This window comes from Ranitomeya variabilis, chromosome 4, assembly GCF_051348905.1.
Source record: "Ranitomeya variabilis isolate aRanVar5 chromosome 4, aRanVar5.hap1, whole genome shotgun sequence".
Taxonomy (NCBI): domain Eukaryota; kingdom Metazoa; phylum Chordata; class Amphibia; order Anura; family Dendrobatidae; genus Ranitomeya; species Ranitomeya variabilis.
This window is the reverse complement of record NC_135235.1, coordinates 404,632,911-404,660,746: the sequence shown is the minus strand read 5'-3', so window position 1 is coordinate 404,660,746 and position 27,836 is coordinate 404,632,911. Positions and strand designations below refer to the sequence as shown.

The 27,836-nt window shown below is 44.6% G+C and overlaps 2 protein-coding genes across 4 annotated transcripts; one reads left to right on the top strand and one right to left on the bottom strand.

The window, feature by feature from the left end:
• The first annotated feature begins 1,906 nt into the window (after positions 1-1,906).
• On the top strand, positions 1,907-11,094 carry CLDND1 (claudin domain containing 1). 2 transcript variants are annotated; one of them, XM_077251104.1, is made up of 5 exons: positions 1,907-2,030; positions 2,856-3,162; positions 7,285-7,392; positions 7,765-7,902; positions 7,988-11,094. In XM_077251104.1, the coding sequence occupies exons 2-5, from the start codon at positions 2,892-2,894 to the stop codon at positions 8,206-8,208; spliced, it is 738 nt and encodes a 245-aa protein (XP_077107219.1). In that variant the 5' UTR covers positions 1,907-2,030; positions 2,856-2,891; the 3' UTR covers positions 8,209-11,094. The 2 variants fall into 2 exon arrangements, with proteins under 2 accessions (XP_077107219.1, XP_077107218.1); XM_077251103.1 differs by having other exon boundaries at positions 1,979-2,089.
• Positions 11,019-24,009, bottom strand: ERCC1 (ERCC excision repair 1, endonuclease non-catalytic subunit). 2 transcript variants are annotated; one of them, XM_077251101.1, is made up of 11 exons: positions 23,948-24,009; positions 23,358-23,460; positions 19,981-20,107; positions 17,721-18,083; positions 15,307-15,410; positions 14,510-14,609; positions 14,343-14,419; positions 14,087-14,186; positions 13,883-13,954; positions 12,671-12,739; positions 11,019-11,237 (listed from the first exon to the last, which is right to left on the bottom strand). In XM_077251101.1, exons 3-11 carry the CDS (start codon positions 20,065-20,067, stop codon positions 11,184-11,186), a joined length of 1,026 nt encoding a protein of 341 aa, XP_077107216.1. In that variant the 5' UTR covers positions 20,068-20,107; positions 23,358-23,460; positions 23,948-24,009; the 3' UTR covers positions 11,019-11,183. The 2 variants fall into 2 exon arrangements, with proteins under 2 accessions (XP_077107216.1, XP_077107215.1); XM_077251100.1 differs by having other exon boundaries at positions 23,741-23,976.
• Between the last annotated feature and the right edge of the window lie 3,827 nt (positions 24,010-27,836).

The window sequence follows — 27,836 nt, the reverse complement described above, 5'->3', positions numbered from 1 at the left end:
GGGCCTTTGGCAGTCCAATAGTGCATCATGATGTCCACTTCCACCTGTTTTGGAGGTGGAAATGGGCCCTCAACCTCTCAGGTTGCACCTATGATATGTCCGCCCATTGTTACCAGTCTGAGACATGTAACTAACACAGAACATAAACTGAACTTTGTCTCCTCACAAGTGCATTAGCGGCTGCAGTTCTCACAGTTCTGCTGTACTGTAACAATATTACAACCCTGTCTGCCTGTGAGCTGGAAGCAGTAGGAGAACCTGCAGATGTGTGAGGTATAATCACACACAGCTCTGCAGTGAGATCAGACTGTCTGTCATTACATGTCTCACACCCCTGGTAACGCCGCCTTTCATTTCTAATAAGCTCTGGAGGCGGAGTCTCATACAGATCTATGTCCGGCCCATAGCCTGGAGCAGCTCATTTACATATAAGGAAAAATGTTCATTTCTCTGGAATAAGACATCAGATCGTAGATATCATGGAACCATCAGCTTTCTATGACCTAGATGCCCATATAGACGGCTTAGGGGGATCCTACTGACAGGTTCCCTTTAAAAATAAAACACAAAAAGATGAAAAAGACAAGATGGGTACTTGGTGCAGCAGGTATACCAGTAAGGCCTCATTCAGATGTCCGTGTTGCATTTGTTTGTTTTTTTCACAGATAGAACACGTACAGATTGTAATCTAGGGGGCTGTTCATGTCCATTTTTTCCAGAAGCATGGACAAAAGGGGCCAATATGGGTCGGAGAAAGACACATACAGCACACGGATGGCATCAGTGCGCAGTCCGTATTTAAAAGGCGGCTAGGCCTATACACGTGACAATCAAACCTATAAAAAAATAATCGCCCAGTACCTATGTCATACCCCATATCCAATGATGTATGATTTAGCACCTAGCACCGAATGATAGCTACAAAGTAAAATGGCCCCAGACACAAATGATTACGCACAATCACATGGACTAATGGAAGCAAAAACCTAAATAACCCATTTCCTATGGCCAAGCTCCTAGTGTTGTGGTGCGACTGAGCAGGAAAGTGATCCTAGTAGAGGAGCGGACCCCTGGACGGCATCAAGTGTCCCGCCGTTCCCCTCGCATGTTTCTTCGTGTATGTCAGGACCTATGGAGGACAGACGACGAGGACCAGGCTGTGATATGCCCTGTTAGAATGGAGTGGTGGCTGTGCATTGAAGTCTCCAGCAGTCCCATAGACAATGATGCTTCTGTACAGGTATAAATCATTGCAATGCTTTTATATGTGATCAAAGTTAAAAAAGAAAAAAAAAATGAAAGTTCCATAGATGGACAAAGTAAAAAGGTTTTTAAAAAAATAGTAAAAAAGATTATCCCAATAAATACACATTTTTATGTAAAAAATAAATAAACGAAGAAGTACACATATTTGGCATCGCCACGTCTGGAATGTTTTGATCTATAAAATTGTTATAATAGTTAACCCCTTCAGTGAACGCTGTAAGAAAAATGAAAAAAAAAAACATGGCAAACTATGGTTTTTCAGTATACCGTTGGACAAAAAAAGTGGAATAAAACGTTAAAACCCATTTGGGCCAGGCTGGAGTGAGCTGAATTTGATGCAGGCCATCACTATCTGTGTATTGGTGAAGAGCAATGGCCCAAACTCATTCAGTGCCCACTTTGATGCCCATTTTTGTGCCAGTTTTTATGACTTTTGCAGCTGCTTTTAAGCGTATTCACACCCGGGCGCCTTGCTGCATTGTATTTCATTATTGTAATTTTATATTTTTGTAGTTAAACTTGTAAAAAACAGGAAAAAAGAAACTGGGCTAATAATCTGCCGTACATAACGCGATCAGCCAGCGTAGTCGTGGTACTTCCGTCTCTCACCAGCAGGTGGCGGTGTGTACTCTCTTGTAATTATTCCGCTGGGTCCTTGGGATCTTGCGCCTGCGTGCTGCGTAGTCATAGGCAGAACTATCCTTCCCAAAATGCATTGCACCAGGTGACCCGGAAGAAGCCATACGACGAAGCTGATTGCGAGGGTGAGGCTCCTGTGTCTAAGTTACGCGGAGTAACGAGCTATGTATCTGTCTTCTTCATGGTATGTGTGTGCTCATGTCCTGCACAGTATGAAAGGGTGCGAGTATAGTCTGGGGAACTACAAGTCCCAGTAAACACTCGTCTTAGTAAGTCGAGTGGTCTCCAGTCATGGGACTGATGGCTCACTTTTAGCACATTTTGGGGTCGTGTTACAGTTTCCCTTATGACCTGGGCTCTTAAAGAGAATTGTATGATATCCCCTATGCTAAGGACGGGGAATAAGTTTCTGATTGCTGGGGGTCCAATGTCTGAGACCCCCCCAACACAAGCCCTGGAGGCCTATGTGAATAGAGCGGTGGTCTATCAGTCTTTGTTATGGGGGTGTTGAAGGTCGTCTATATCTGGGGGTCCCATAGAGAATGCATGGAGCGGCAGTGTGCGTGGTCGACCCCCGCTCCATTCGTACAGGGCCCGGTTCTTGCATCGGTGTGGGCTCCGTGTTCGGGTAGCGGAGCACTTACAAGCTTGGTCCTGCCCCTTCTGGTTCAGATTTGTTGGTCTGTTTTCTAATTTCTCACAATGTACGAGATCTCTGTGTGATATCAGTGAGCGGTGGCCATTCAGTGGTTGGATGCTTCTCTGATCGTGTCCTGCTAACCACTAGCTGAGATGTTACCCAGCCGGTCATGACTTCTCGGGATGCCATTCATTGACTGCAAGCAGAGATGTGGCTAGTCGGAATGGAGGCTGTGGGGAGACGATGCCACCTGCTGGTGGCACAGATTCCACTTTCTGTACAGTAACTCTTTCCCCTCTTGATCTGACAGATGTTCCCTCCAGCTCGCTGACCAGGGAAGAACACCATGGATAACCGCTTTGCCACAGCTCTGGTGATTGGCAGTGTCTTATCTCTCCTGTCAGTGATTTACCTGTCTGCAGCAGTGGGCACAGTTTCCTGGTACCATTATTTCACTTCCTCCGTCCTCGACAATGTCAGTGAAACAGCTGCAAATGAATTCTTAACTGAATTGGAAAGGGCCAATGAGAAGGCATACACGGACGCTCTGTACCACTGCAACGGGAGCCTGGGGCTATGGCAGCAGTGCATCACCTTCTCCCAGCAGCACAGCGAGGGTGAGTGTCCTCAGGGGCTTCCTCCTAAGCTTGGGTACACCTTGGTGTACTCATTGGAGATGGCGAGTGTTCCTTGACTTGAATATCATTCATCCTATGCAGGGGTTTCCCAGCTAATAACGTTGTTTCTGGGCTCAGACTGTAATAAAAATAATAGAACACTTCAGATAAAGGAATGGTCTTGTATTTGGAGGATGTGTGTTTATAATAGTACATGCCCCTATAAGCAAACTGCAGGGAGGAGAAGTCATAGCGTTTCATCTCCGGTCAGTTGCATCAATCCTTTTCCCCTCCATTATGAGCAGATACATCATGGGATCACGGTGTGACTAACTGTCCATTACATGCTCAGGTCTGACTTCCTTTGATGTTTAAGGTGACAGCATCACCTATTAAATCCCTTCTGGCAGCTCGCAGGACCCTCCCCTCTTCATCCAATTCTGCCCTCCCTGTCCCACTATGTTTTCCCACGGAGCTGAAGATATAATGAAAGAGAGCAGTAGTATAATAAGTGAGTTCATAGAATGAATAGCACAGAGTGATAAAAATTCCCTTACTAAGACAGCCTTTCCATACCTATTCTGTGTAAGCAGAAAAAACTGTATTTCTCCGAGAGACTTCACACAAATAAGGACTTGCAGGGAGAAACTTATCAACAGCAGGAGGCAGGCAGAAGCTGCATTACACTTGAGACTGCTGAGCCTGCGTCATCGCGTAGGAGACACTGCGGCCTCCGAGCATGCGTCGTCGCGTAGGAGCCACTGCGGCTGCCGAGCATGCGTCGTCGCGTAGGAGACACTGCAGCCGCCGAGCATGCGTCGTCGCGTAGGAGACACTGCTGCCTCCGAGCATGCGTCGTCACGTAGGAGACACTGCTGCCTCCGAGCATGCGTCGTCGCGTAGGAGACACTGCGGCCTCCGAGCATGCGTCGTCGCGTAGGAGACACTGCAGCCGCCGAGCATGCGTCGTCGCGTAGGAGACACTGCTGCCTCCGAGCATGCGTCGTCGCGTAGGAGACACTGCTGCCTCCGAGCATGCGTCGTCGCGTAGGAGACACTGCTGCCTCCGAGCATGCGTCGTCGCGTAGGAGACACTGCGGCCTCCGAGCATGCGTCGTCGCGTAGGAGACACTGCGGCCTCCGAGCATGCGTCGTCGCGTAGGAGACACTGCGGCCTCCGAGCATGCGTCGTCGCGTAGGAGACACTGCGGCCTCCGAGTATGCGTCGTCGCGTAGGAGACACTGCGGCCTCCGAGCATGCGTCGTCGCGTAGGAGACACTGCGACCGCCGAGCATGCGTCGTCGCGTAGGAGACACTGCGGCCTCCGAACATGTGAGACTCGTAGGCTGCTATATATACATCACAAAGGCCACACAGAGACTCTGCTGTATACATTAGGAAACAGTAGTTCTATCTCAATTATCAATCACTGGTTGCAGTTGGATAGGAGGAAGCGTAATATGATGAGAATTGACCCCTTTGCAAAGCCAGAGACCTAATTAGAAATGTAGTCTGCAATAGGGGAATTATTGCCAAGTGTTAAAAATGGAATCAAGATGGCGGACAACCTAGAGCTGGCATATCTACAATCATAGCTATACACAACAGCAGCTACATTATTCTTTAAAAATAACTAATGCTTCACTATATAAGGAAAAAAATAATGGAAAGCCAGTGATTCTCCTGAAAGAAGTTCTGTCACCAACATAGCGCTCTGTAAATCAGGCCACACTAATACAGTGTAAAAGTTTGGGCACCCCTGGTCAAAATTACTGTTATTGTGAACAGTTAAAGTTGAAGATGAAATGATCTCTAAAAGGTGAAACGTTAAAGATGACACATTTCCTTTGTATTTTTGGCAAAAAAAAAATATATTGTCTTTTTTACATTTTAAAAATTACAAAAAGGAAATGGGCCAATGCAAACTTAAAGGGAACCTGTCACCACGTTTTTGGAAGATGGGATAAAAATAGCGTTAAATAGGGGCAGAGGTGGGCGTTACATTAGTGTGTGTGTTATGCGTTTATTACCCACCTAAGTTGCCGAAATAACTTTGCAAAGTCTCCGTTTTCGCCTGTCAATCAGGCTGGTCAGGTCACATGGGCGTGGTGTCTTCACCCAGATTTGGCGTAGTTTTCCGTTGGTGGCGTAGTGGTGTGCGCATGCCCAAAGTCCGGAATCCTCTTCCAGGGGATTTAAAATAGCGCGGTGTTCGTTATTGCATTGGTGATCGGTGGGCGCGGCCATCTTCCTTTGGCCGCGCGTGCGCAGAAGCGGCGCTCTGCTGGCCGCGGCTTCAGGAAAATGGCCGCGGGATGCCGCGCGTGCGCAGATGGATATCGCGGCGGCCATTTTCCTGAAGCCGCGGCCAGCAGAGCGCCGCTTCTGCGCACGCGCGGCCAAAGGAAGATGGCCGCGCCCACCGATCACCAATGCAATAACGAACACCGCGCTATTTTAAATCCCCTGGAAGAGGATTCCGGACTTTGGGCATGCGCACACCACTACGCCACCAACGGAAAACTACGCCAAATCTGGGGGAAGACAACGCCCATGCGACCTGACCAGCCTGATTGACAGGCGAAAACGGAGACTTTGCAAAGTTATTTCGGCAACTTAGGTGGGTAATAAACGCATAACACACACACTAATGTAACGCCCACCTCTGCCCCTATTTAACTCTATTTTTATCCCATCTTCCAAAAACGTGGTGACAGGTTCCCTTTAAGGGTACATTGCATGGTTAGTACCTAGTAGCACCACCTTTTGCAAGTCGATCAGAGGACTGTGAGGGCCATTGTAAAACCTTCAGCTTGCGGCTTTTGATGTAGTCTGTTGTGCATTTTGACGTGTTTAGGATTATTATCCATTTTCAGAAGCCATCCTCTTTTAAACTACAGCTTTATTACAGATGGTGTTATGTTACCATCAAGAATTTCTTGAAATTTCATTGAATCCATTCTTTCCTCCACCTGTGAAATGTTCCTTGTGCCTTTGGCTGCTACACAACCCCAAATCATGATTGATCCTCAATGGTTGGCGAGATGTTCTTTTCCTGAAATTCTGCGCCCTTTTTTCCCCACACATACCTTTGATCATTGTGTCCAAAGAGTTCTATTTTAACCTCACTGGTCCACAGGACTTGTTTCTGAAATGTATCAGACTTGTTTAGATGTTCTTTTGAATACTTCTGACCCTGTGAGGACACAGGAGAGGTTTCTTCTGATGACTCTTTTATGAAGACTATATTTTTGCAGGTGTCCAACAGTAGAACAATGTACCACAACTCCAGTGTTTGCTAAATCTTTCTGAAGGTCTTTTGCTGTCACTTGGGGGTTCTGATTTTCTTCTCTAGCAATTCTACGAGCAGCTCTAAGTGAAATTGTGCTTGATCTTCCAGACCTTATCTTGACCTCCACGGTTATTAACTGCCATTTCTTTATTACATTTCAAACTAAGAAAAGGGCAACTTGAAAACGCTCTGCTATCTTCTTGAAGCCTTCTCCTGCTTTGTGGACCTCCGCTATTTTCATTTTCTGAGTGCTAGGCGTCTGCTTAGAAGAACCCATGGCTGCTGTTTGTTGGCACAAGGTTAGAGGAGGCTGTTTTGTTATAAATCTGGGAAATTAATATCACCTGACCTTTCCTAATGATGATGGTGAACAGGCTATAACCCTCACAGACTAAGGTCTGAAACCTTGGTCAGTTATCTGAGCACACATATCTCCAAGGGTACTCAAACTTTTGCAACGGCTCATTTTCCATTTTGTAATATTTCAAATTTAAAAAATGACTATTTTTTTTTTGCCTAAAATGCAAAGGAAATGTGTCCTCTTTAACTTTAGGCCTTTTAGAGATCATTTCATCTTCAACTTGCTTTAACTGTTCGCAATAACAGTAGTTTTGACCAGGGGTGCCCAAACTTTTTTACATGCTACTGTATACAGTCTTTAAAGTGTTAATTAGGGTCCATAACTATAAATGGCATGAAAGGTAATGTATACACAGGAGGCCATTTATTGGGTAATCTAGTATTCTTTAGGCTAGTCTAATAGACCTCTGTCTCCATACATTTATGAACAGTACAGTGAACTTGTCTTGTATCCTCCTTTATTTAACAGATGCCTCCTCTGAATTGCGCTGCGTCTCACTGTCTTTCTCGGATCAGTTCTTGGAAAAATACACTCAGCCCGGAAATCACAACACTGAGATTGACCTGATACGTACATGTAAGTAACCACATATAACGGGAGTGAGCATTTGGCCGATGCTTCAGGGAGTCCGAGTCATGAGAATGTAGTCAACTAGGGTATTACCTAGGACTCTAGTCATCGACGCTGGGAGTCCACAGTGAGCTTGACCTTATTTGCCCGGTAAAGTTAATACTGGCCATGAGAAGAAGTAGTTTAGTAGGTTTCACCAAAGCTTATAGTGTATATTTGTGCCACCTTTTCCTATCTGTGGAATATCGTAGATTTGTAGTAATGGTAAGTGCCCTCACCCTCCTGACAATGGCTGATCTTGGTAGGGTAGTTGAGGTCCAAACTCGAAAATCTATAAAAACCTTGTGTGATACAATTCAGCATATACATTTTTTTCAGATCTGTGGCGCTGCCAGTTCCTGCTCCCTCTGGTCGCACTTGGCCTAATATTTTTTGGAGCCATTATCGGTCTGGCTGGCTGTGTGTGCCGCAGTTTGTACCCGGCTCTGGGAACTGGGGCCTTGCATCTACTGGCAGGTAGGTAATGGTTTTCTCTGTACTCTCATGCTTATCACCGGGTGCTTCAGTCTCCACTCCTCTCCACCATGCCTCTGCCTTGCAGGTGTGTGCACATTGGGAGCGGTTCTGTGTTTCTCCAGTGGCGTGTATATGCTGCAGAAGAGTCTGCCCCCTCCGTCAGGGGTCCAGGGAGAATATGGCTGGTCCTTCTGCTTGGCTTGCGTCTCCTCACCTCTGCAGATAATGGCTGGAGCCCTGTTCCTCTGGGCATCTCGTGCTAGTCGGAAAGAGTACTCCTTGATGAAGGCTTATCGGGTGGCATGATGGAACTGACCATGAGAAGGACTACTCACACTGGCAGGTGTTGCGGTGCCAGGATTCAAATGCAGGTCATAAGAGTCCATCTGAAATGTTTTCTGATGTTTTTATTTTTTTTACCAGATCCAGCTTGAAGCACCAGGGTTTAATGCAGCTATTACAGTTCCAGTAACCAGTATTTTGAGGCGCATTTACCTCTATTCCCGAATTCAGAGTAATGTTATCTAAAAGGCGTTTGCTTAGAGTTGGGGGGCATTGCTCCCAGTGCCATGGCATAGAAAGCTGCATCTGTTTTAGCCACAGTATATGACCTATGTATAATTTGTATTATGTCATTACAAAGATGGATAGCTTCACTTACTTCAGGGAGGGGTCTCGAAAATCCTTCAATCCAAAGATATGCTCTCTATAGCCAGCGGTATGCTTCATGTATCATAGCTCATATCTAGTTCCAATATATTAGGTTTCCTGGCTGTATACCATATATAGTTTCCTTTACATCAGTTTAGCTTTCTAATTAAAGGAACAGTCCAGCATAACTGGATATCCCTACTGCAGGACCTGAAAGGGAACTACATCACTTATCCTTGGTGTGCTTTGAGTAATGCCTCACCCCTTTAGGCTCTGCCCTGGGGGTGTCACACTATATTAATTTTTTTCTTAGAGCTTTCCTTTAAGTTTTTTCTGACATGATCAGGTAGACCAGGACAAATTAATCCCCATACTGCAGTGATTTTTTTCTTTAATTCATACCCAAACAGTATATTCTATTTGATAGAATGGGGCATTAAATGGCCACATACATGGCTAACATATATTGTGTATGGGGGCCCAGACAGATGAAGAAGAGAAGGATGTGATGTTTTGGTGGCAAATCCTTCTGTTCTCCATGCAGGTGAGCCACAGCATGTGTATGTGGTGGTCTACCTAATGAGCGTACAGCTATCCTGCATGATGTATCACCTGGATAGAGATGGACACACTAGTACATAGCCTGGCAAACATGCAGGACGCCAGCTGTCTCCTAGATGAACAAGATCGCTGGTGTGTACTGACCACTTTAGTATGGGAGCCATTACTCCTGCACGTGCCATGTTGTTTGCCATACTGCTCCTCACAGAAAAAAGAAGAAATTACCCAACTCAGGGATTTTTAGGGGTTGGAGATTTTTTATTTTATGTCTCTTCATGCCAGGGGTAATACTGATCCTGACTATCGATATGTTAGCTGTCACACTCAGCTCCCACGAAGGACTTTTTAATATGAAGGTTTTTTAATGGCTGTTTTAACTTATTTGTGTATGGTCACGTGTGTTTTATGTTATCTTTATTGTATATCCTTGTGATTAGCTTGGACAGCTGCAGCTATGTTTTTAACTGCTTCCCTTATGCTTTATCTGGTCCCAATTAAAAGGATTTGACACCCCTCCCCCCCCCCCCCAATAGCACCACTCTTGGCTGATCTGCAATATCAGTAAATGGATGAGAATGGTGTGATTTCTCATCCAACCTTGTTACTGGACAGTGTTGTATGCAGTCATTTACAGGAGCACATACTGTGTAGATGCCCACCACCTGCCATTGTGCACATTTAGCTGCTTACCACCACGTGAAATCTGCAATTTGATATAGAAGCAACTACTCTGTAAATGATTGGCTATCACTCGGGATGGAATGGAAAGACATGATGCCACTGAAGTATAGCAAAGTATGTGCTTGTAGATTGTATATTTTGAAGTTGGAAAATGTAAAGTGATTCTGAAAAAACAGATCTCCGCTGCAGCACATTTTACTTGCACATTATTTTCTTATGTTCCCTACAACTTCTTAGTTTGACCACTAGGGGTATTGTCGCAGTGGAGTATTGTATATTTTTTATTGGTCCTATTGCTAATATAATCGTACCTTCTGTTATACAGGCCTTTTACCTGCGTTGGCAGTCTCTATAAAATATTGATAAATAGGACTTGCCTTAAGGGAAGATAGTTAAATGCACCTTTCATGTTTTGTGTTCACAGCTCCTCCACAATTCCATGCCTCCTTAACAGACTACAAATAACACCTTCTCTTTTGCCCCCTACCTCCTTATAGCTTATTGTACAAGTAGAGGGCCGACAGAGGAACCACGGCTCCAGCATCAGACTACATAATATTTGTTTGTAGTCTGTTACCATGGAGACATTGGTGCCTGCTGCTCATATGAAGACCTAACAGCAGGAGAGTCTTAATAGAGTTGGTTTTAATTTTTAATGCTATGGACAATACAAATCCATTGGCCAAGTATCCAAAGAACTATTAGGGATTGTGCTACACAAACCTAATGATTCCTGCATAATCTACAAGCCCCATGAAAATCTGCTAATGCTGAACATACATACTATATATTTCTTGGAGTATTACAGTGTAGTCACAGAGGACCTAAAGATGCCACGTAATGTGCGGTTTTACAGCAGTTGCAAAAACAGAAAAGAACAAAGCATTGATAACCACAAAGGAAACAGCGCTGCAGCGATATCACTAGTACAATGCCTTGATTTTTGGCACTAGGAAGGCCCAGGTCTGGTAACATCATCCTCTTGTACCCGAAGTCTGTCTGTCTCATCTAGCAATACCTTGAACGAGCATAATGGTCAGGAGCTCTTACGTGGGACTCCGCCGTCTATCTGTGGACTTGTGTTAGTACCAAGCTGTTAAGTAGACTTGTGTGTGTATATTATAGATGATGTGCCTGACTGTGTGTTAATGGCTGTACCGGCAGTGTTCTCAGTTTCCTGTCTAAACACTCCGAACTACTGTGATTAAAACTCCTTTAGGATTCAGAAGTAATAGAACATTTATTATACAAACCATATCCCATTTATATTTGGTACACAATAAAATAATCTGAAAAACTGATGAGTCTTTGTTCTGTGCATATCGCTAAGGAATAACTGACTGCATACACAAGTAATGTTCTTCCTTCATGTCCTAGGTCACTTGAAGTTACTTTTTGGCTTTTAAGAATGGTTCATGTAGAGCATCGAACAGTCTCTTAGCCTACAAGGGAAAAAAAGGAATGGAGGTTACAAGGGAAGATGAAATCTTGGCAATCGGTTGTTCAGGCAGGAGTTGTCCTTAAATGGAATCAGCCAAGTGAAAAAGCGCTACTAAGACTACTTTCACACATCCGTCTTTTGCCGTCAGGCTCAATCCAGCAAATTATGAAAAAACTGGATCTGCCGAAAGATGCCGCCGGATCCGTTATTTTCCCATAGACTTTTAATAGCACTGGATTGCGCCGGATGACCTGACGTTTCGTCCGGTTTTCGCCAGATCCGGCAAAAATGTCGTTTCCGGCGTCTGGAAAAAACGGACGCAGTAACATTTTTTTGTCTCCAGCCAAAAAGCCAGATGCGCCGGAACCAGCGCTTCCGGCTTTTTGCTAGAATGGAAGCCTATTGGTGCCGGATCCGGAAAATGACAGATTCCGACGCCAGATTCTGTTTTTTTTAAACTGAGCATGCTCCAATTTTTTTTTAAGCCAATTATCTGGATATGCTAGTCGGATCAGTTTTTCACAATCTGCGATGGGTCCGTTTTTTCAATATTCGACGGATTGTGCCTAACGGCAAAAACCTGATGTGTGAAAGTAGCTTAACCTACAGCTATGGGGCTAATGTGCAGGTTATTAGCGCTGACCCTGCCTGGCGCCAACACTCAGAGCCATGTTTATTTCCCCCACCCGCCAGCATTTGGCTTCCAGTCATAGGGGTGGTGCCGGTATAATTTCAGTCACCGCTCTGTGTATAGAGAATGGCGGCTATAACTGCACCCCAGCACTGACAGCAGGATCCGCTATAGGGTTGGCAGTCAGTCAGTGCAGGGGGTGCAGTTACAGCCGCCACTTTCTATACACTAAGCGGGGACCGAACCCCAAACTCACTCCAGAGGAATACAGTTCATTACCTCCAGACGGAGGGGCTCTTAAGTGTGGGTGCCCGGCAGGTTCAGTACGCTATTACCTGTAGATTGACCCCATAGCTGCTGGTTAAAGGGAACCTATCACCCCCAAAATGGCTGGTGAGGTAAGCTCACCGGCATCAGGGGCTTATCTACAGCATTCTGTAATGTTGTAGATAAGCCCCCGATGTTACCTGAAAGAGGAGAAAAAGACACGCACCCAGTACTCACTGCGGCGCATGCAACAGATAATTACGTCCTGACACCAGTGCCAGCATCAGGACATACTTTGTGGGCAGAGTTAGTGTGCTACTTGTACGCCCCCAAAGGATGGTATAAATATCCAAATGGCCCTCGGTAGAAAGAAGATTCCCCACCCCTGCCCTACGTGACCATGCAGGAGACCTAAAAATACAGGTTGGATGTATTTTTCTACATGAACAAGGCGAGCGCTTCTTTAGTCATGAATATAGATTAGCCCAATGCAACACTCCTGTTTCCCCATATTTAAGATCTAACATCAGACTTACTTTTTGGGGTCCAAGACCTGGACAAAGAGAGAGATCTTCTCGAGATGCATTGGCAAGGTCACGGAGAGTCTGTAGGGTACACGTTCATTAAGCAATGCACATATAGTGAAAATGTGGAACTGACAGATTTAACCAATTACTGCCCTTAACCTGCCGCATAGTAAGAGTACGGCACAGGTTTATAAGCCCTACAACATTGACATTTCATTAGTGGGTTGGATCCATCAATATGAACGGACTAAACTTTTCTATCAGGAGCTATACCACCTACGAGTCTGTGGCTATTGCCACAGTTTAGCCCAAATTACCCATTTATTGAATGGTGGGGATTCCAGGGCTTGGACCTGCCACCTATCAAACAGGCCAGTAAAAGGTAGTCACAAGAAACTATCAGTGTTTAAAAGTATTCATCCTTAGGTTATGTCCCATTATTGCCATGAAAACCACAGCATTTCACTGTCCCAGCAAAGTGAGTATTTCTAAAATCTTGTGCATACGCTACTTATTTTTTTTCCTTGTAGGTTTGAAGCAGTTTCACATCTACAGCACGTCAATCTATCCAGCTTATTGCAGCATGTTTTACCTATTCCAAATGAGAAAATGCATCAAAAATGTGTATCTTTTATGCTGTGCTTTTGTTGGCCCAACACTTCAGTGTTTGCAGCAAATGCTTAACATGTGCACATACACTTAAGGCATTAAGGGCTATTTCCCCCTTAAGTCTAAAAATTTCTGGTAAATCTTGGTCCTGTTCTGTCAAAGTCTTAAATGTACTGGTAGCCAGGTTTTTTGGGCTCCTGACTATCAAATCTGGATAATTACTAAGGGCTACGTTCCTAGCTCCTCTATTGTGACATGGCCAGGCACAAAACAACTGTTCAAACCAAGCACATGCGCTCAGTGCACCTTCCCACCTATCTCCATCCTACTGTCTGTGATTGCCAGGCCTAGCTTTACAGAAAGTGCAGCCCAGCAAGCTGCCCGGACCCTGCACGGTTGCACCTGTGCTTGCTTTGAACAGTCATCTTATGCTGACAGACTCATTTTCAGGTAACCCCGTGTCAGCTGCAGTAGCAGCCATATTGACTGTCACCCAGATGCCCCTGAAACGGATACAACTAGAAAATTTATCAGCAATGACCTCAGGATAAATGTCACCAAGTCATACACACTGTGGGATCTACAGGTAAAGAGATGTGAAAGAAAACTGACCCCAAATGTGGTGAGTAAAGTGCAACTGTCTGTCTTGTTCACAGACTTCACGGTGGTTAGGCAGTCTGTGATCTGTAACAAATCAGAGATATAAAAGCATGACCTATATATATATATATATATATATATAGATATATATCACACAAGCCACAGCACAAGACCCGCAATGTAAATGACCAGGTGCCCCTATAGTGTCCTGCTCACCCTGGACATGAAGTCACTTTCCGTCCTTTCTTTGAGGACATCCGCCGGCTTCTGTTCATAGCACTTGTACGTCTCCAAGTATCTTGCGGCCTCCTCTGGACTATAAGAAATGGCAATTTACTTGACTAAATACACACAACTATAGATCTATCTACCAGAAGTTGGCATTAACCCTTTTATGCCCATAGAATTTACATCTATGCAGCCCAATCCCGGTGGGCTATTTGTGTGCACATATAACGCAGCCCACTCTTACCTCCAGCTCAGTACCAGTGTACAGTCTGATAGGATACAGATCTTTGCCAGCTCTTTTAGAGTAAAATGGGGGTCTTTCTGTAAAAGTGTGCAGAAGAAAAAGAAATAACTTAGGATTTCATAATCTGCTTCCCCTCATTTAAGTAATGCCCGAGATTACATGCTTACCACATCCACCAGCACCAGAAGAACACGGAGCGCATAGGACTGACCCAAGGACCGCAGCCGCGTGTGTATATATTCAGGATTTAGGTTGTGATATCGCAGACTAGATTAGAACAAGAGGAAAGGATTGTACAGTAGAACAGAAATGTATGCAGAAACTGACAGGGATGGAAAATGGAACATTTCTTTATAAACTCTACATCAAGCAAGTTGACAATTTTGGGCAGTGCTTATGTGCCAGTGGATGTTGTAAGCTGAGGAGCACTAGGTCAATAAGGTAAGCAGGGCTGTGCAGTCGGTAAGCCAAACCTCCGATTCCAACTCCACAGTCCTGAAGGTAAGTGATGGTGAAAGGTTGTACTGCAATGGTTTGCATGTGTTTCTGTGATTATAGAAAATGTGCCTATAAGTAGGCAATGAGATAACATAGTAGACAGAAATCAATTTCAGATATTCGACTTTTCAATGACTCGCCAGTCCAGCATCTATCATGCCAGGTATATGGTTCACGTGACCACTGCAACCAATCACTGGCCTCAGCAGGGATGTTGGCCTGTATGGTACGTGACTGCTGAGGCCAGGGGCTAGCAGCAGTGTTGGTGTGAATGCTGTCCAGCATGAGACCAGATGCCGGACTGATGGGGACTATCCAACTGACAGACCTGGAACAGCGGGGCACTTCAGAGGCGAGTTATGGTCATACCTCCCATTCCAACTCTTTTCTATAAAGTATATATAAAGTGGCCAACCGCTTTAGTCTTACTAGTGAATGAAATTTTAAGCAACAACTATTGATTCACCTGAGAAAAAAAGCACAACATGTCTCTCCAAGTAGATAATCTGGCACAATTTCTCCAAACTCCCAAGGAATATTTCTAACATGCTTCAGAAGTGGGTTACCCCTCTGCAAAAAAAAAAAATTACTATTAGGACAGATTAGTAAAAGACCCAAAGCGTATCATATGCCACTCCATCATGGGATCTACTAGACCACAGGAAGGGAGAGCCCTACAGGATAAGCACTGGGCTAAGGCTAGGTTCACATCGCGTTAGTGCCATCCGTGTAAGGGAGCCGTTAAACAGATGCGCTAACGCTGATACACAAAATCTTGTTTCTACGAGTGCGTTAACGCATGGTACCATTGCGTCGGCATGCGTTAGCAATAGAGGTCTATGCACAGGGAACGCGTCTGTTCACTGTGCGTTAGACCTAACGTACCCAAAAATGTGGTAGACCGCGTTCGAGGGTGCGTCACAAAGTAATACATCATCGCTAACGCATGCCGAATTTGACATGCGTCAGGATGCGTTACGATTATGGATGGCTATGGGTGCATTGACGGATCCGTTACATCGCGTTAGTGCCACTTAGTAACGGATCCGTTAAACGGATCGCCCTAACACAATGTGAACCTACCCTAACACATTGCAATAATGGCCACTATCGGGCACCAACGCTCAGGTGGCCACAGTCAGGGCAGATGGGTGCCTAAGCATCTGTCCAGTATGTAAAAACGAGAAAAACACAAACATACCACGTGACATTTTTTTCTAGTGGCTCTGTAAGAAAACACAGATAAATGGTTTTCAGACTTTTAGACTCAGTCAAGTGAACGGGGTCCTATGGGGATGCAAAAGGGAATCCATCAGCAGGATCAACCTTCGCAAGTCGTCTATATGGGCATGTAGGTCCTAGGAAGCTGAATAATATGATTCCTTGATATCTGACCATGGATTTCATTGGAATATGTCAATGAACAGTTCCAGGCTCTGGGCCGGACTCTGATCTGCATGAGAATCTGCCTCGAGATTATTTATAAGGGAGAGTTACCAATGTGGCTGCACCTCTAGCTAAGTGCGGACGCAGTGTGCTTACCAGGACTTTGCATTCGGCTTGTGAGAGTTATCTACACAGCGGGCTAATGCAGCAGAGACGGTTAAAAAAGGCTAGTGCTTTTAGGGAGCTGGCTAATTGCTGAAAGCTGTTGCAGCTATGATTTTCATGCCATGACTAAAGCTATGTGCACACGATGCGAATTCGTGTGCGGATTTTTCCGCACCATTTTGCAAAATCCGCAGGTAAAATGCACTGGGGATCACCTGCAGATTTACCGTGGATTTCCTGCGGTTTTTGTGCGCATTCCACCTGCGGATTCCTACTGAGGAGCAGGTGCAAACCGCTGCGGAATCCGCACAAAGAATTGACATCCGCAGTGCACATGCTGCGGAAAATACCGTGCGGAAATGTATTTTCCGCAGCATGTGCACTGCGGATTTTGTTTTCCATACGTTTACATGGTACCGTACAACGCATGGAAAACTGCTGCGGATCCACAGCAAAATCCGCAACGTGCGCACATAGCCTAAGAGCCTGATATTTACATGCAGTAGGTTGGAAACGCACAGGCTTGTAGGATTCTACTGTTTGTGAATTTATTATACAGCACACGTTTTAAATGACAAACTCACATCCAGAAATGAGTAAAATTACAAAGTGCTTATAATAACACGTAACCTTGCAATTTAGCCTTAATTAAAAATCCTCCACATTCTGAAGAATTTTAAATGTTATAATTGCAGCTTGTTACTAGGCAAAGAACACATGGCACAAACAGGCTCTCTGCTTCACTGCCCGCTCTTGCCGCTCTGAAGATTGTCAGGTCAGTGGATTCAATCAGTCTCAGTGTCCCTGCGCTTCTCTTCGGCTGCCTCTACCATCAGCCTGGGAGAGCGCACAGTGCGGATCAGCGGTGCAACCATGCCGCTTCTCTGACCTGTCTATCTTTAGGAGTACACCACCAACAACAAAGCAGGAAGCGATGTGCTTCTGACGACAGTAACTTAAGAATACCCCTTTAATAAAGAATTGCTGTGTTCTATTGACACATTTGAGGAGTGTTGGAGCTGCATTTTCTCCTGTTGTTTGGATCTAGAGACATGGTGCTAAGAAGTATCCGAACAAGAGAAATAAAAGCAAAGTGCACCCACCATTTAATTTGATTTCATCTAATGGCTGCATTACTGAATATACAGAGAGCTCCCCCTAGTGGTATCTACACCAGAATGTTGCTCTTTATGTCTCCATGAAGGAAGCAAGCAGAGCTTGGAGGCCTCTAAGGATCTTTTATGAAATCAGCCCTAGGATTGTGCAGCAATGTAGACTAACTGAATGAAAGCTAGGCTTTACTACACGTTGTTCCCTATTCTGCGTTACCTGTCTTGGGCTGACCACAATGCAGCTCCTCCCGCCTCCAGGCTTAGGATTTGGGATGGCTGCCTCTTCTGTCCTGATCTGAGGATCTTCCTTTTCATGTAGATTCAGGGCCAAGGCTGTGCTTTCACTTTGAGACTTTGATTCTGAGCTGAAATCTGTCTTCTCATACTGGACCTTCAGTTCCAAACCCTGATGCGTCTCCTCACAATGAGGTTTCTGTCCTGGACCCACACCTGACTTCTGGCATTGAGGTTTCCGTTCAGGCACTTTAGACTCCTTCTGAAAAATGTAATCTGCATAACTCCCGGAGGAGCCCACCTTGGGCGGCTGAACTGCAGCTCGGGCTTGAAACAGGGAACGCACCTAGTGACAGAACACAAAGGGGGATTTTTCAAGGCTCTGCATTAGTTTTTTGATTCACACTACATTGATTTTACACTACATAAAACATTGCCTTTATTAGTTTTGCATTTTAAAAAAAATCTGAAAAAAATTATCAATAAAATCAAGATATACTCGTTTGCTACCTATCTCAAAAGCTATAACCAATATGCAATCAAAAATAGAAACGCTTCTAACCTGGTTGGCTGCAGCAGGCAAGACATTGAAACGGGTAATCATCGCATTTACCATCTCTTCTGCCAGAGGCTTCTCACTTAGACAAATAAGAGTTAAGGTACCGTCACACTAAGCGACGCTGCAGCGATACAGACAATGATGCCGAGGTCCCTGGGTAACCAGGGTAAACATCGGGTTGCTAAGCGCAGGGCCGCGCTTAGTAACCCGATGTTTACCCTGGTTACCAGTGTAAAATGTAAAAAAACAAACACTACATACTCACCTTCGCGTCCCCCGGCGTCCACTTCCTGCACTGACTGAGCGCCGGCCCTAACAGCAGAGCGGTGACGTCACCGCTGTGCTCTGCTTTCACTTTACGGCCGGGAGTCAGTCAGTGCGGGAAGCAGACGGCAAGGGACCTGACGGACACCGGAATGTGAGTATGTACTGCTTGTTTTTTTTTTACATTTACGACGGTAACCAGGGTAAACATCGGGTTACTAAGCGCGGCCCTGCGCTTAGTAACCCGATGTTTACCCTGGTTACAAGCGAACGCATCGTTGGATCGGTGTCACACACACCGATCCAACGATGACAGCGGGAGATCCAGCGATGACAGCGGGAGATCCAGCGACGAAAGAAAGTTCCAAACGATCTGCTACGACGTACGATTCTCAGCAGGGTCCCTGATCGCTGCTGCGTGTCAGACACAGCGATATCGTATGGATATCGCTGGAACGTCACGGATCGTGCCGTCGTAGCGACAAAAGTGCCACTGTGAGACGGTACCCTTAAGGTACCTTCACACTAAACAACTTTCCAACGAGAACGACAACGATCTGTGACGTTGCAGCGTCCTGGATAGCGATCTCGTTGTGTTTGACACGCAGCAGCGATCTGGATCCCTCTGTTATATCGCTGGTCAGAGCTAGAAGTCCAGAACTTTATTTGGTCGCTAGATCGGCGTGTATCGTCATGTTTGACAGCAAAAGCAACGATGCCAGCAATGTTTTTACATGGAGCGTGAACAATAAGTGAGTCGCCGTTACGTCACAGGATCGCTCCTGCATCGTTCTGGAGCTGCTGTGTTTGACGTCTCTACAGCGACCTAACAGCGACGCTCCAGCGATCTAGTTTAGGTCGGATCGTTGTCTATATCGCTGGAGCGTCGCTTAGTGTAACGGTACCTTAAGTCATGGGTCTATATTGACTTTTAGAATTGCCAGAGTTGCTGTCCTTGTCCTCTCTGAAGAGGATATTTGCATATCCCTACCTTATGTTACAACTTCATTAATTAAAAGTCTATAGGCAGTTAAATACCAGACTAGTAGTGATAATAATAATAATAATCTTTATTTTTATATAGCGCTAACATATTACGCAGCGCTTTACAGTTTGTACACATTATCATCGCTGTCCCCAATGGGGCTCACAATCTACATTCCCTATCAGTATGTCTTTGGAATGTGGGAGGAAACCGGAGTACCCGGAGGAAACCCACGCAAACACGGAGAGAACATACAAACTCTTTGCAGATGTTGTCCAAGGTGGGATTAGAACCCAGGTCTCCAGCGCTGCAAGGCTGCTGTGCTATCCACTGAGCCACCGTACTGCCCTGTAGGTAGTGATACCTACCTATTAATTGGGCACTTTACTGTATATATGTATTTAACATTCAATCATAGTGAAGATATCTTCTCACCGGGCGTCCTTCAGGTTCCTGAGAAGGAATAATGAATCGTTTGTGTTCTCCTTCTGCGGACTTAGTGTCTTCTCTCGGGATTTCCATCTTCAGGCTGGTTGATCGGTGTTTCCCAGTATCTAAAAACCTGAAAACACAGACTAAGTATCAGGTTCAACATATAACGCCTATCATAACGGATGACTGATGTGATATTCATTGTATGTACCAGAAAAATACAGAGCCCTGTATTTTTGCTATTATTCATCCATCCAGCACACCTTTCCTACAGGCAATATGCTGTCTCCATTGAAAAAGATTTGTAATCATGTTATGTGTTTAATACACGTGTATTTTTTTCCATAATTGGCATTGACTGCCCTCTATCTGTAGGACTATATTCATTAATGGAAGTGCCACCTAACTAGATCTGTGGTACTTTGGGTTCCGACTAACTTAGTACCAGTCAGTGGGGTGTACACTGCAGAGGAGGAGCTATTTTTGTGTATAGTGTCAGCTTCCTAGTTGCAGCAGTATACACCCCATGGTTTCCTGTGTCCTCCAATGAAGTGTTAGAAAAATCAACTTGGTGGGAGTATGATACCAGGGTCCCCCACCAATCAGCTGTCAGTAGTTGCGAAGCTTAACAGCACAGCTCTGTCTACTGTTTAGTGGCCGCTGCCAAGTTCTGCAAATCCACACCAAAGTATTTGAACAGGTGATTGGTGGGTGTGTTCGACCCCCGCAGATCTGGTATTAATGACCCATATTAAGGACCAGTCATCAAGATCATTATAGTGGACCAACCCTTTAATTGCCATTCAGGTTTCCTCTCCAAAGAGAGATGTTCTATATACCTATTCTCTGCTCTGACTAATAGATAGTAAAATAAGGGACCGCCTTATGTTAAAGGTGTCCTCATTACAATAATCTATGTTCTATGACCTAACAGGATATAATCGATGGGTCAGCATATTCTATTAGCCAGGGGGACAGCAAGTGTAAAATGGTTCACTGGGTTAAGATATAGGATGATCCTAAAATGCACTTTAACCTTTTCAGGTGAACTTAATGTGACCTTCTCAAAATTTTTGAATGCACATGTCCAACTGTTAAATGTTTCAGTAGTTTTACCACAACTTATTGTTCTCTAACAAGGAGCTTAATGACAAAATTCACAACAGGAGTTTGATCCATGAATCGCTCAATAAATTTCTGGGTTCAATTAGAATTGGTGATAATACAGTCGTCCTCATCATGCTGTTCACATTTTGACATCATGAGACCAAGACGACACCTAACAATTGATCAACAGTACCTCGCCATTGCTTCAAGCAGGAAGTTCTCAGACGGTAGTGGCCACTGAGCTTAGAGAGTCATCAGCAGGTTGCAACAGAAATACAGAGACTGGAAGAGTCACAGAAAGCAGAGAAGTGGATGTCCTTTGGTCACATCCCACACTGATGACCGCTGTATTGTGCCCTTCAGAACCAGATGATGAATGCCACACAACTCCAGGCACATTTAAGGGAGGTGAGAGGCACCCAAGTGTCATGTCAGACCATATATCGGTGTGGTCTGCGTGCTAGACGACCCACAAGGGTACCTGACTGCACTACCAGGCACAGGCGTCATCGCGCGTCTTGCTTGGGCCAGGGAGCATCTGTGTTGGATATGGGGCCAGTGAACCTCAGTGCTGTTCACTGATGAAAGTCGATTCACGTTGAGTGCTATGCATCAGCCACTGTTTGTTGTCACCAGAGAAACATCTGGTGGTGGCATTACAGTGTGGGCAAGAGTATCTAGCTCATACACAACTGCCCTACACTTTGTGAATGTTACAGAGACAAGCTCCTACTACTTGAATAACATCATTCATCCAGTCTTTGTGCCTCTGCATGAATAACACAGGTCTGATTTCATCTTCATGGATGACAATGCTCCAGTTCATAGAGTTCACATCACTAGGGAATGACTTCTGGAGACCACCTCAAATGGAGTGGCCTGCACCTTCTCCAGACCTGAATCCCATAGAAAACCTATGGGATCAGCTGAGTTGCTGTGTAGAGGCCTATCACTCTACCCAAGAACCTCGATGATCTCAGGGCTGCCCTTCAATAAGAGTGGCATCCCTCAACACACAACAACTCGACTTGTGAACACCACAAGACATCGTTGTCAACCTGTAATTGATGCTCAAGGCCACATGACAAGTTATTCAGACACTGACATTTGGGGGGATATATTCACCACTCTTGTTGGCTTTTGTCTCAAAAATTGTTTCATATGAGGAAATCACCAATGCATGCTTCTACTTAATCTAACCTGTCACCAGGATTGACTCATACGAGACACAGCCACCACTTTTCAGGTATAATATATATTCCATAATCCTGTATATCTGACCCCCAACCCGATCTGAAAGATAAGTAAAAGAGCTTTTATTATACTCACCTGCGGAGTGGTCCTAGGGGTGTCACTCTTCTTGGTCTGGCACCTCACTTCTTGTGATGTCGTCCTCCTTCATGCTTTGTGTGGATGACGCATCCCTGCATCATCCACACAGTCTCCCCGGCATTGCGCTCCTGTACAGGCGTACTTATCTGCCCTGACTAGAGCAGAGCAAAGTACTGAAGTGCGCAGGCGTGGGCCTCTCTGACCTTTCCCAGCGCCTGCGCACTGCAGTACTTTGCTCTGCCCTCAACAGGACAGATAAGTACGCCTGTACAGGAGCGCAATGCCGGGGAGATTGTGAGGATGACATAGGGCGCGTCATCCACACGAACCAAGAAGGAGAATGGCATCGCAAGAAGGGAGGCGCCGGACAAGACCTGCTACACCCCTCGGACCGGAAAGCCCCGCAAGTGAGCACAATAAAAGGTCTTTTTCTTGTCTGGCAGGTCGGTTTGAGGGCAGATATACAGCATTATAGAATAATGCATATCAGGCCTGAAAGGTGGTGGCCGTATCTCATACCAGTCAGACTTGGTGCAAGTTCCCTTTAAATGCCCTACTTTCATGATAAAATATCAATGCAGTGTGAAGTTTATACATTTTCCATAAATTTCCCCTGAAAGCCAGATATCCCTTCGTGTGTGTGTGTGTGTGTGTGTGTGTGTGTGTGTGTGTGTGTGTGTGTGTGTGTGTGTGTGTGTGTGTGTGTGTGTGTATGTATATATATATATATATATATATATATATATATATATATATATATATATAGTAATCCAAAGTTACAATCCACCCTCTCCCCCACCTTGCTCAAAAGTTAGTTTTCTAGACAAGACACTGGTTTTTCATTAGTGAAAGATGGCAACAAAATAGTGTCGCAGGTGACCACCCTGTCACCAGCATGTGTCACCCCCCATTCACAATAAATGCTCCTACATAAGTCTCACCATCATCAGATTGCGGTGATGCCCCCATGCTCCATAGCGCCTCCTCATGGACGCCTCCTCCTTCTCCACAGGGGAAAGGGATGCCGTTCTACAGTAATAATCTCTGCAAAAAAAACATTGTACAATGTGAAACCAAAGGTAATCGTGCACTGCGGGGAAGGAAACATTAGCGTCTGCCCCTCTTCTATTACACAAGATGACCTGGCACTTGTAGTTCTCCAACATATCTATATACATTTATATACACACACTGTATCATCACTGTCCAATCCAATAGATGCCCTGGCTGTCTGTTCTAGTGTCACGTAATGCTGAGACTTGTAGTTCTTATCCCTCACTAAGACTATGTCAATACTAATGATGCCAAAAAAAATCTGGCTTACTGATATTGGTGTAAGCATGATGCGACTTGTAGTGTAATCCTCCCCTATAAGTACCCTATAGCACATTATTAACCCTCTCTCTATGTAATAATCCCTTCCAGTTTCCTGATCATAGAGCTCGCTGCATGCTGGGACTTGTAGTCCCGCGCTCCACCCCGTGCACAATGCTCATTTCCCCCACACAGCTATGCAATAACAATATTACACTTCTATTTCCCACTTCTCCCTGTCAGCACGAAAGTCAATTCCCCTGCAGTCGCATAAAACTACATCCGGGGAAACAGGAAGTACAAGAATGCAGTGTATGCTGGGAAACGTAGTCCTATCTGCCATCTTTATACACCCACTATACCCATAGCATGTGCTTAGAGTCGGCCATCTTAGTACACCTTTGAGAAGCTGCAGAACCTACCTGACACCAGAGGAGTCATTCTGACAGGGTTGTACTGAAAACTAAAGCTATGGCAACTAGGGAGATGTTTAGAGCCAGTCACAAAGCAGGAAGAAGGGCTGCTGCTGACCATAGTAACCAATAGATTTCAGCTATTAGGTATTCAGAGCAGGTTTGCAAATGTAAGCTGCAATAATCCTGCTCATATTCCACTATAGCCGTGTATTTTATGTCCAGTGCAGTTACTTAGGGGCAGAGCGTCACGCATCGATTCCACCACCGAATAATTTATGTCTCATTTATGTCCTATTTGCAACCAAATATATTGATCCTTTACAGCGCTGTTCACGTTCCTGACTTCAGGTTCTCTGTTATGTTCTAGAAAGTGATTTTGTGTGTAATAAACAGAAAGGCCTCATTGACTATAATGAGGTCTGCTTAAATACCATTAGTTGTTGGCTTTCTGAACAAAGAAAATGGCAGGAGCCCTATTATGGACAAGGGGGCCATTCTGGTTTCCATTGCATCTCTCAAATAACAACCGCTTTCCTCACAAGGCCACGTGCACACGTTGAGTATTTGGTCAGTATTTTACCTCAGTATCTGTAAGAAAAAACAGGAGCTGGTGATAATACAGAAGTGGTGACGGGTTTCTATTATACTTTTCCTCTGATTGTGCCACTCCTGGTTTTCGCTTACAAATACTGAGGTAAAATACTGACCAAATGCTGAACATGTGAATATGGCCTCAGTCGTCTATCTGAGGTTTTCACGGACAGAACCAATCCCCATTATGGCCTAGTAATGTGCATGTTCATATGTTCGATTGTCCACATTAACAAAAAAGTGGAGACTTGTCTATTTTTCGAACCAATTTGTGGATCAAATTCACCCTCATTCAATTAAATGGGTCCATGCAAAAAAAATAAATAACTTATCAGCCCAGTGTTGTCTGTGTATCACCCAGCATTTGATATTAAAAGCTATTGTAGAGCACTTTTTTAATTATACGAGAAAAATGGATGACACAGACCAAAATGGATCCAGCACACTGAGAAAAAATAGTACGTTTTCACGAACGCATATAATGGACCAGAGAAGTGGAAAAACAGCCGGGAACAAGGCCAGCTGAGGACTCTTTGGCCATACTTTAGTAAACATGATCAAAGCACCATTTAGTTTAATATTTAAACCCTTCGGGACTGACCAATTTTTGGCCTTCATGACAAAGCATTGGTTCTTTTTCTTTCTTTTTTTTGACTGTTGCATTCAAAGTGGCATTACGCTTTTATTCTTCCCTCGATGTAAACGTATGAGGGCTTGTTTGTTGCACGATGAGTTGTAGTCATCAGATGGACCATTTTGTCATCAGAGGCACCATTTTGAAGCCTGAACCAGTCAAATGAAGTGTCAAAAGATGGAACATGCACAGCAATGTCTCTTAGATATTGCTGTGCATATCTTCATTCTTTTCTGTTTTCTTTCCTTTTAAGTGCTTTGTCAGGCAGGATCCATGCTGAAGTCTCCAGAAACTATAAAAAAAAAACATTATGTGCATACAGCGAAAACAGACAGTCAGTGAAAACGGACCCATAAATTTGCTTTGCCGATTGTGAGCCGACACTTGGATCAATATCCAACATGTCTCCACGATTCTGCACCGACTTCTCCATCTGAAGAAAAAATCTGACATGTGAACACCCCCATAGACTGCCATAGGTACGAGTGCTATCCATGAAAAACTGATGTGTGTATGAGCTCTTAGTTTGAATGGGTCTCAGTTACCCAGGCACTTGTTTAAAATAATTCTGAAACTGCATCAAAGGCTCCCCAAACTTATGTAACAGCAATCTAACACAACTTGCCGGATTTTTGTGGAGGCTGAAAAAAATTTAGATTTTTTTTCCTTTTTTGAAAAAATATTTTGATCCATCATGTATTATGGGCTTTGAGGTCCTCTTTTGTGTAATATAACACACCCAAAAATCGTTGAAACATTTTGCTGGGCTACATTTCTCAGCCATACACTATTCTGTAGTGTGAAGTAAATTTCTGTGATCTCTAAAACTGCTGAAAAGCTTTTAAAAATTTTGTAGGCTTCCATTTCTCAGACATACAGTGTTACGAGGTCTGTGAACATTTCTGTGATTTCTAAAAGTGAACAAAACCTTTTAAAAAATGTTTAGGCTTCCATTTCTCAGACATACAGTTTTGTATTAAGTATCCTTTATCAAAGCTACATATGGTGTGTCTCCCAATATACTTAAACAATAATGTCACCAACGAGAACCATTTTTCATGGCGTATTGTTCTACTTTATCATGTGACACGAGAAATGGTTCTCATTAGTGACATTAGTTTTAAAGTATATTGGGAGACACACCATATGTAGCTTTGATAAAGGATGCTTGTGAGCGTTTGAAACGCGTTACTTCAGGAACTGTCATGTGAACCTTGGGACTTGATTAAGTTACGGATGTTCTACTAAACTATAGAATTTTATAATGCTGGAACAACTCTTTTTTTTCCTATATTGTTTGCACGTGTGTCCACACAAGTTCCGGGCTTCAGCACGCCAAATGCCACTGTGAGATGTTTTTTCTTCAACTTTTTTACCCTAAAGAAAATTGTTTTGTAAATTTTGTTGGAAAAATTAGAGATCAACTTTTTACCCTTATAACTTCCTAACAAAAAGAAATTGTTTCAAAAATTGTGCTGATGTAAACTAGACATATGGGTGTAACGGGGTCTACCGTGCTGGAGTACCTCTTTCAGTACCACCCCGTGTTTCAGGAGGTCCACTCTGCTTTGGCTGGAGTCTGAATGAAGGACGCTGGCTGGAATTGCTTGGTTACATGGGTGCATATAAAAAATCACTGCTTCTCCACGTATTTCCAGTGTGACCACACTTTACTCACAGGACACAGAATATATCACACAGGTATAGAGGGCAGGCCAATTGAAAAGCGGCAGGCCACATATACATTACAATAGCCGCAGGTGGCCGGAGCCTGCCGATATTTACTGTGGGAATTACAAAGGTGGGGGAGGTCAGAAGGGGGGATATCTTGTCCCCTCTGCCCAGGGGCGCAGCCTGTGGGCTGATGCATTAGGGACATGCATCTCACATGGAACCTATTATACATACATATAACTGCACAACATATTCTGGGTGCTGGGAGGTTCCGTAACACAGCTCCCCTTTTCAGCGATGCGATCGGCATACACAGTCTGATCCTTAACAGATCGGTTTGGGGATGACCGTTTATGGGAAGTTTATGGGGTTGGTACAAGTTCCGTTTGTCGACTTAGTCCATCGGCGTTACCGTTTTGTTTGCCGGGTCTGTAGTGGATGGTGAAGTCCAGAGGTTGTAGGGCTAAACTCCACCGCAGTAATCTGGCGTTGTCTCCGGAGAACCGATTAAGCCAGACTAGGGGATTAAGGTCCGTTAAGAGGGAACACTGTCGTCCATACAAATATGGTTGCAACTTTTTGAGTGCCCATACTACCGCCAGGCACTCCTTCTCAATGGCCGCATAGCTTACTTCACGGGGCAGTAGTTTCCGACTCAGGTATGCTACCGGGTGTTCTTGGCCGTCCGGCCCGACTTGGCTCGGTACTGCCCCCAATCCAAACATAGAAGTGTCTGTGTGAACAAGGAAACATTTAGTTGGATAGGGTGCGGCCAATACAGGGGTATTGGT

What these genes read in the sequence shown, in the direction of transcription:
- CLDND1 (XM_077251104.1), top strand. Translation starts at nt 2,892, where the DNA reads ATGGATAACCGCTTTGCCACAGCTCTGGTGATTGGCAGTGTCTTATCT. An exon ending in GATTGACCTGATACGTACAT is followed by an intron (nt 7,393 to 7,764) that starts GTAAGTAACCAC and finishes CATTTTTTTCAG; the next exon opens with ATCTGTGGCGCTGCCAGTTC. An exon ending in GGCCTTGCATCTACTGGCAG is followed by an intron (nt 7,903 to 7,987) that starts GTAGGTAATGGT and finishes TCTGCCTTGCAG; the next exon opens with GTGTGTGCACATTGGGAGCG.
- ERCC1 (XM_077251101.1), bottom strand. Translation starts at nt 20,067, where the DNA reads ATGGAAATCCCGAGAGAAGACACTAAGTCCGCAGAAGGAGAACACAAA. An exon ending in TTCTGGTGCTGGTGGATGTG is followed by an intron (nt 14,420 to 14,509) that starts GTAAGCATGTAA and finishes ACACTTTTACAG; the next exon opens with AAAGACCCCCATTTTACTCT. An exon ending in AAAGTGACTTCATGTCCAGG is followed by an intron (nt 13,955 to 14,086) that starts GTGAGCAGGACA and finishes GATTTGTTACAG; the next exon opens with ATCACAGACTGCCTAACCAC.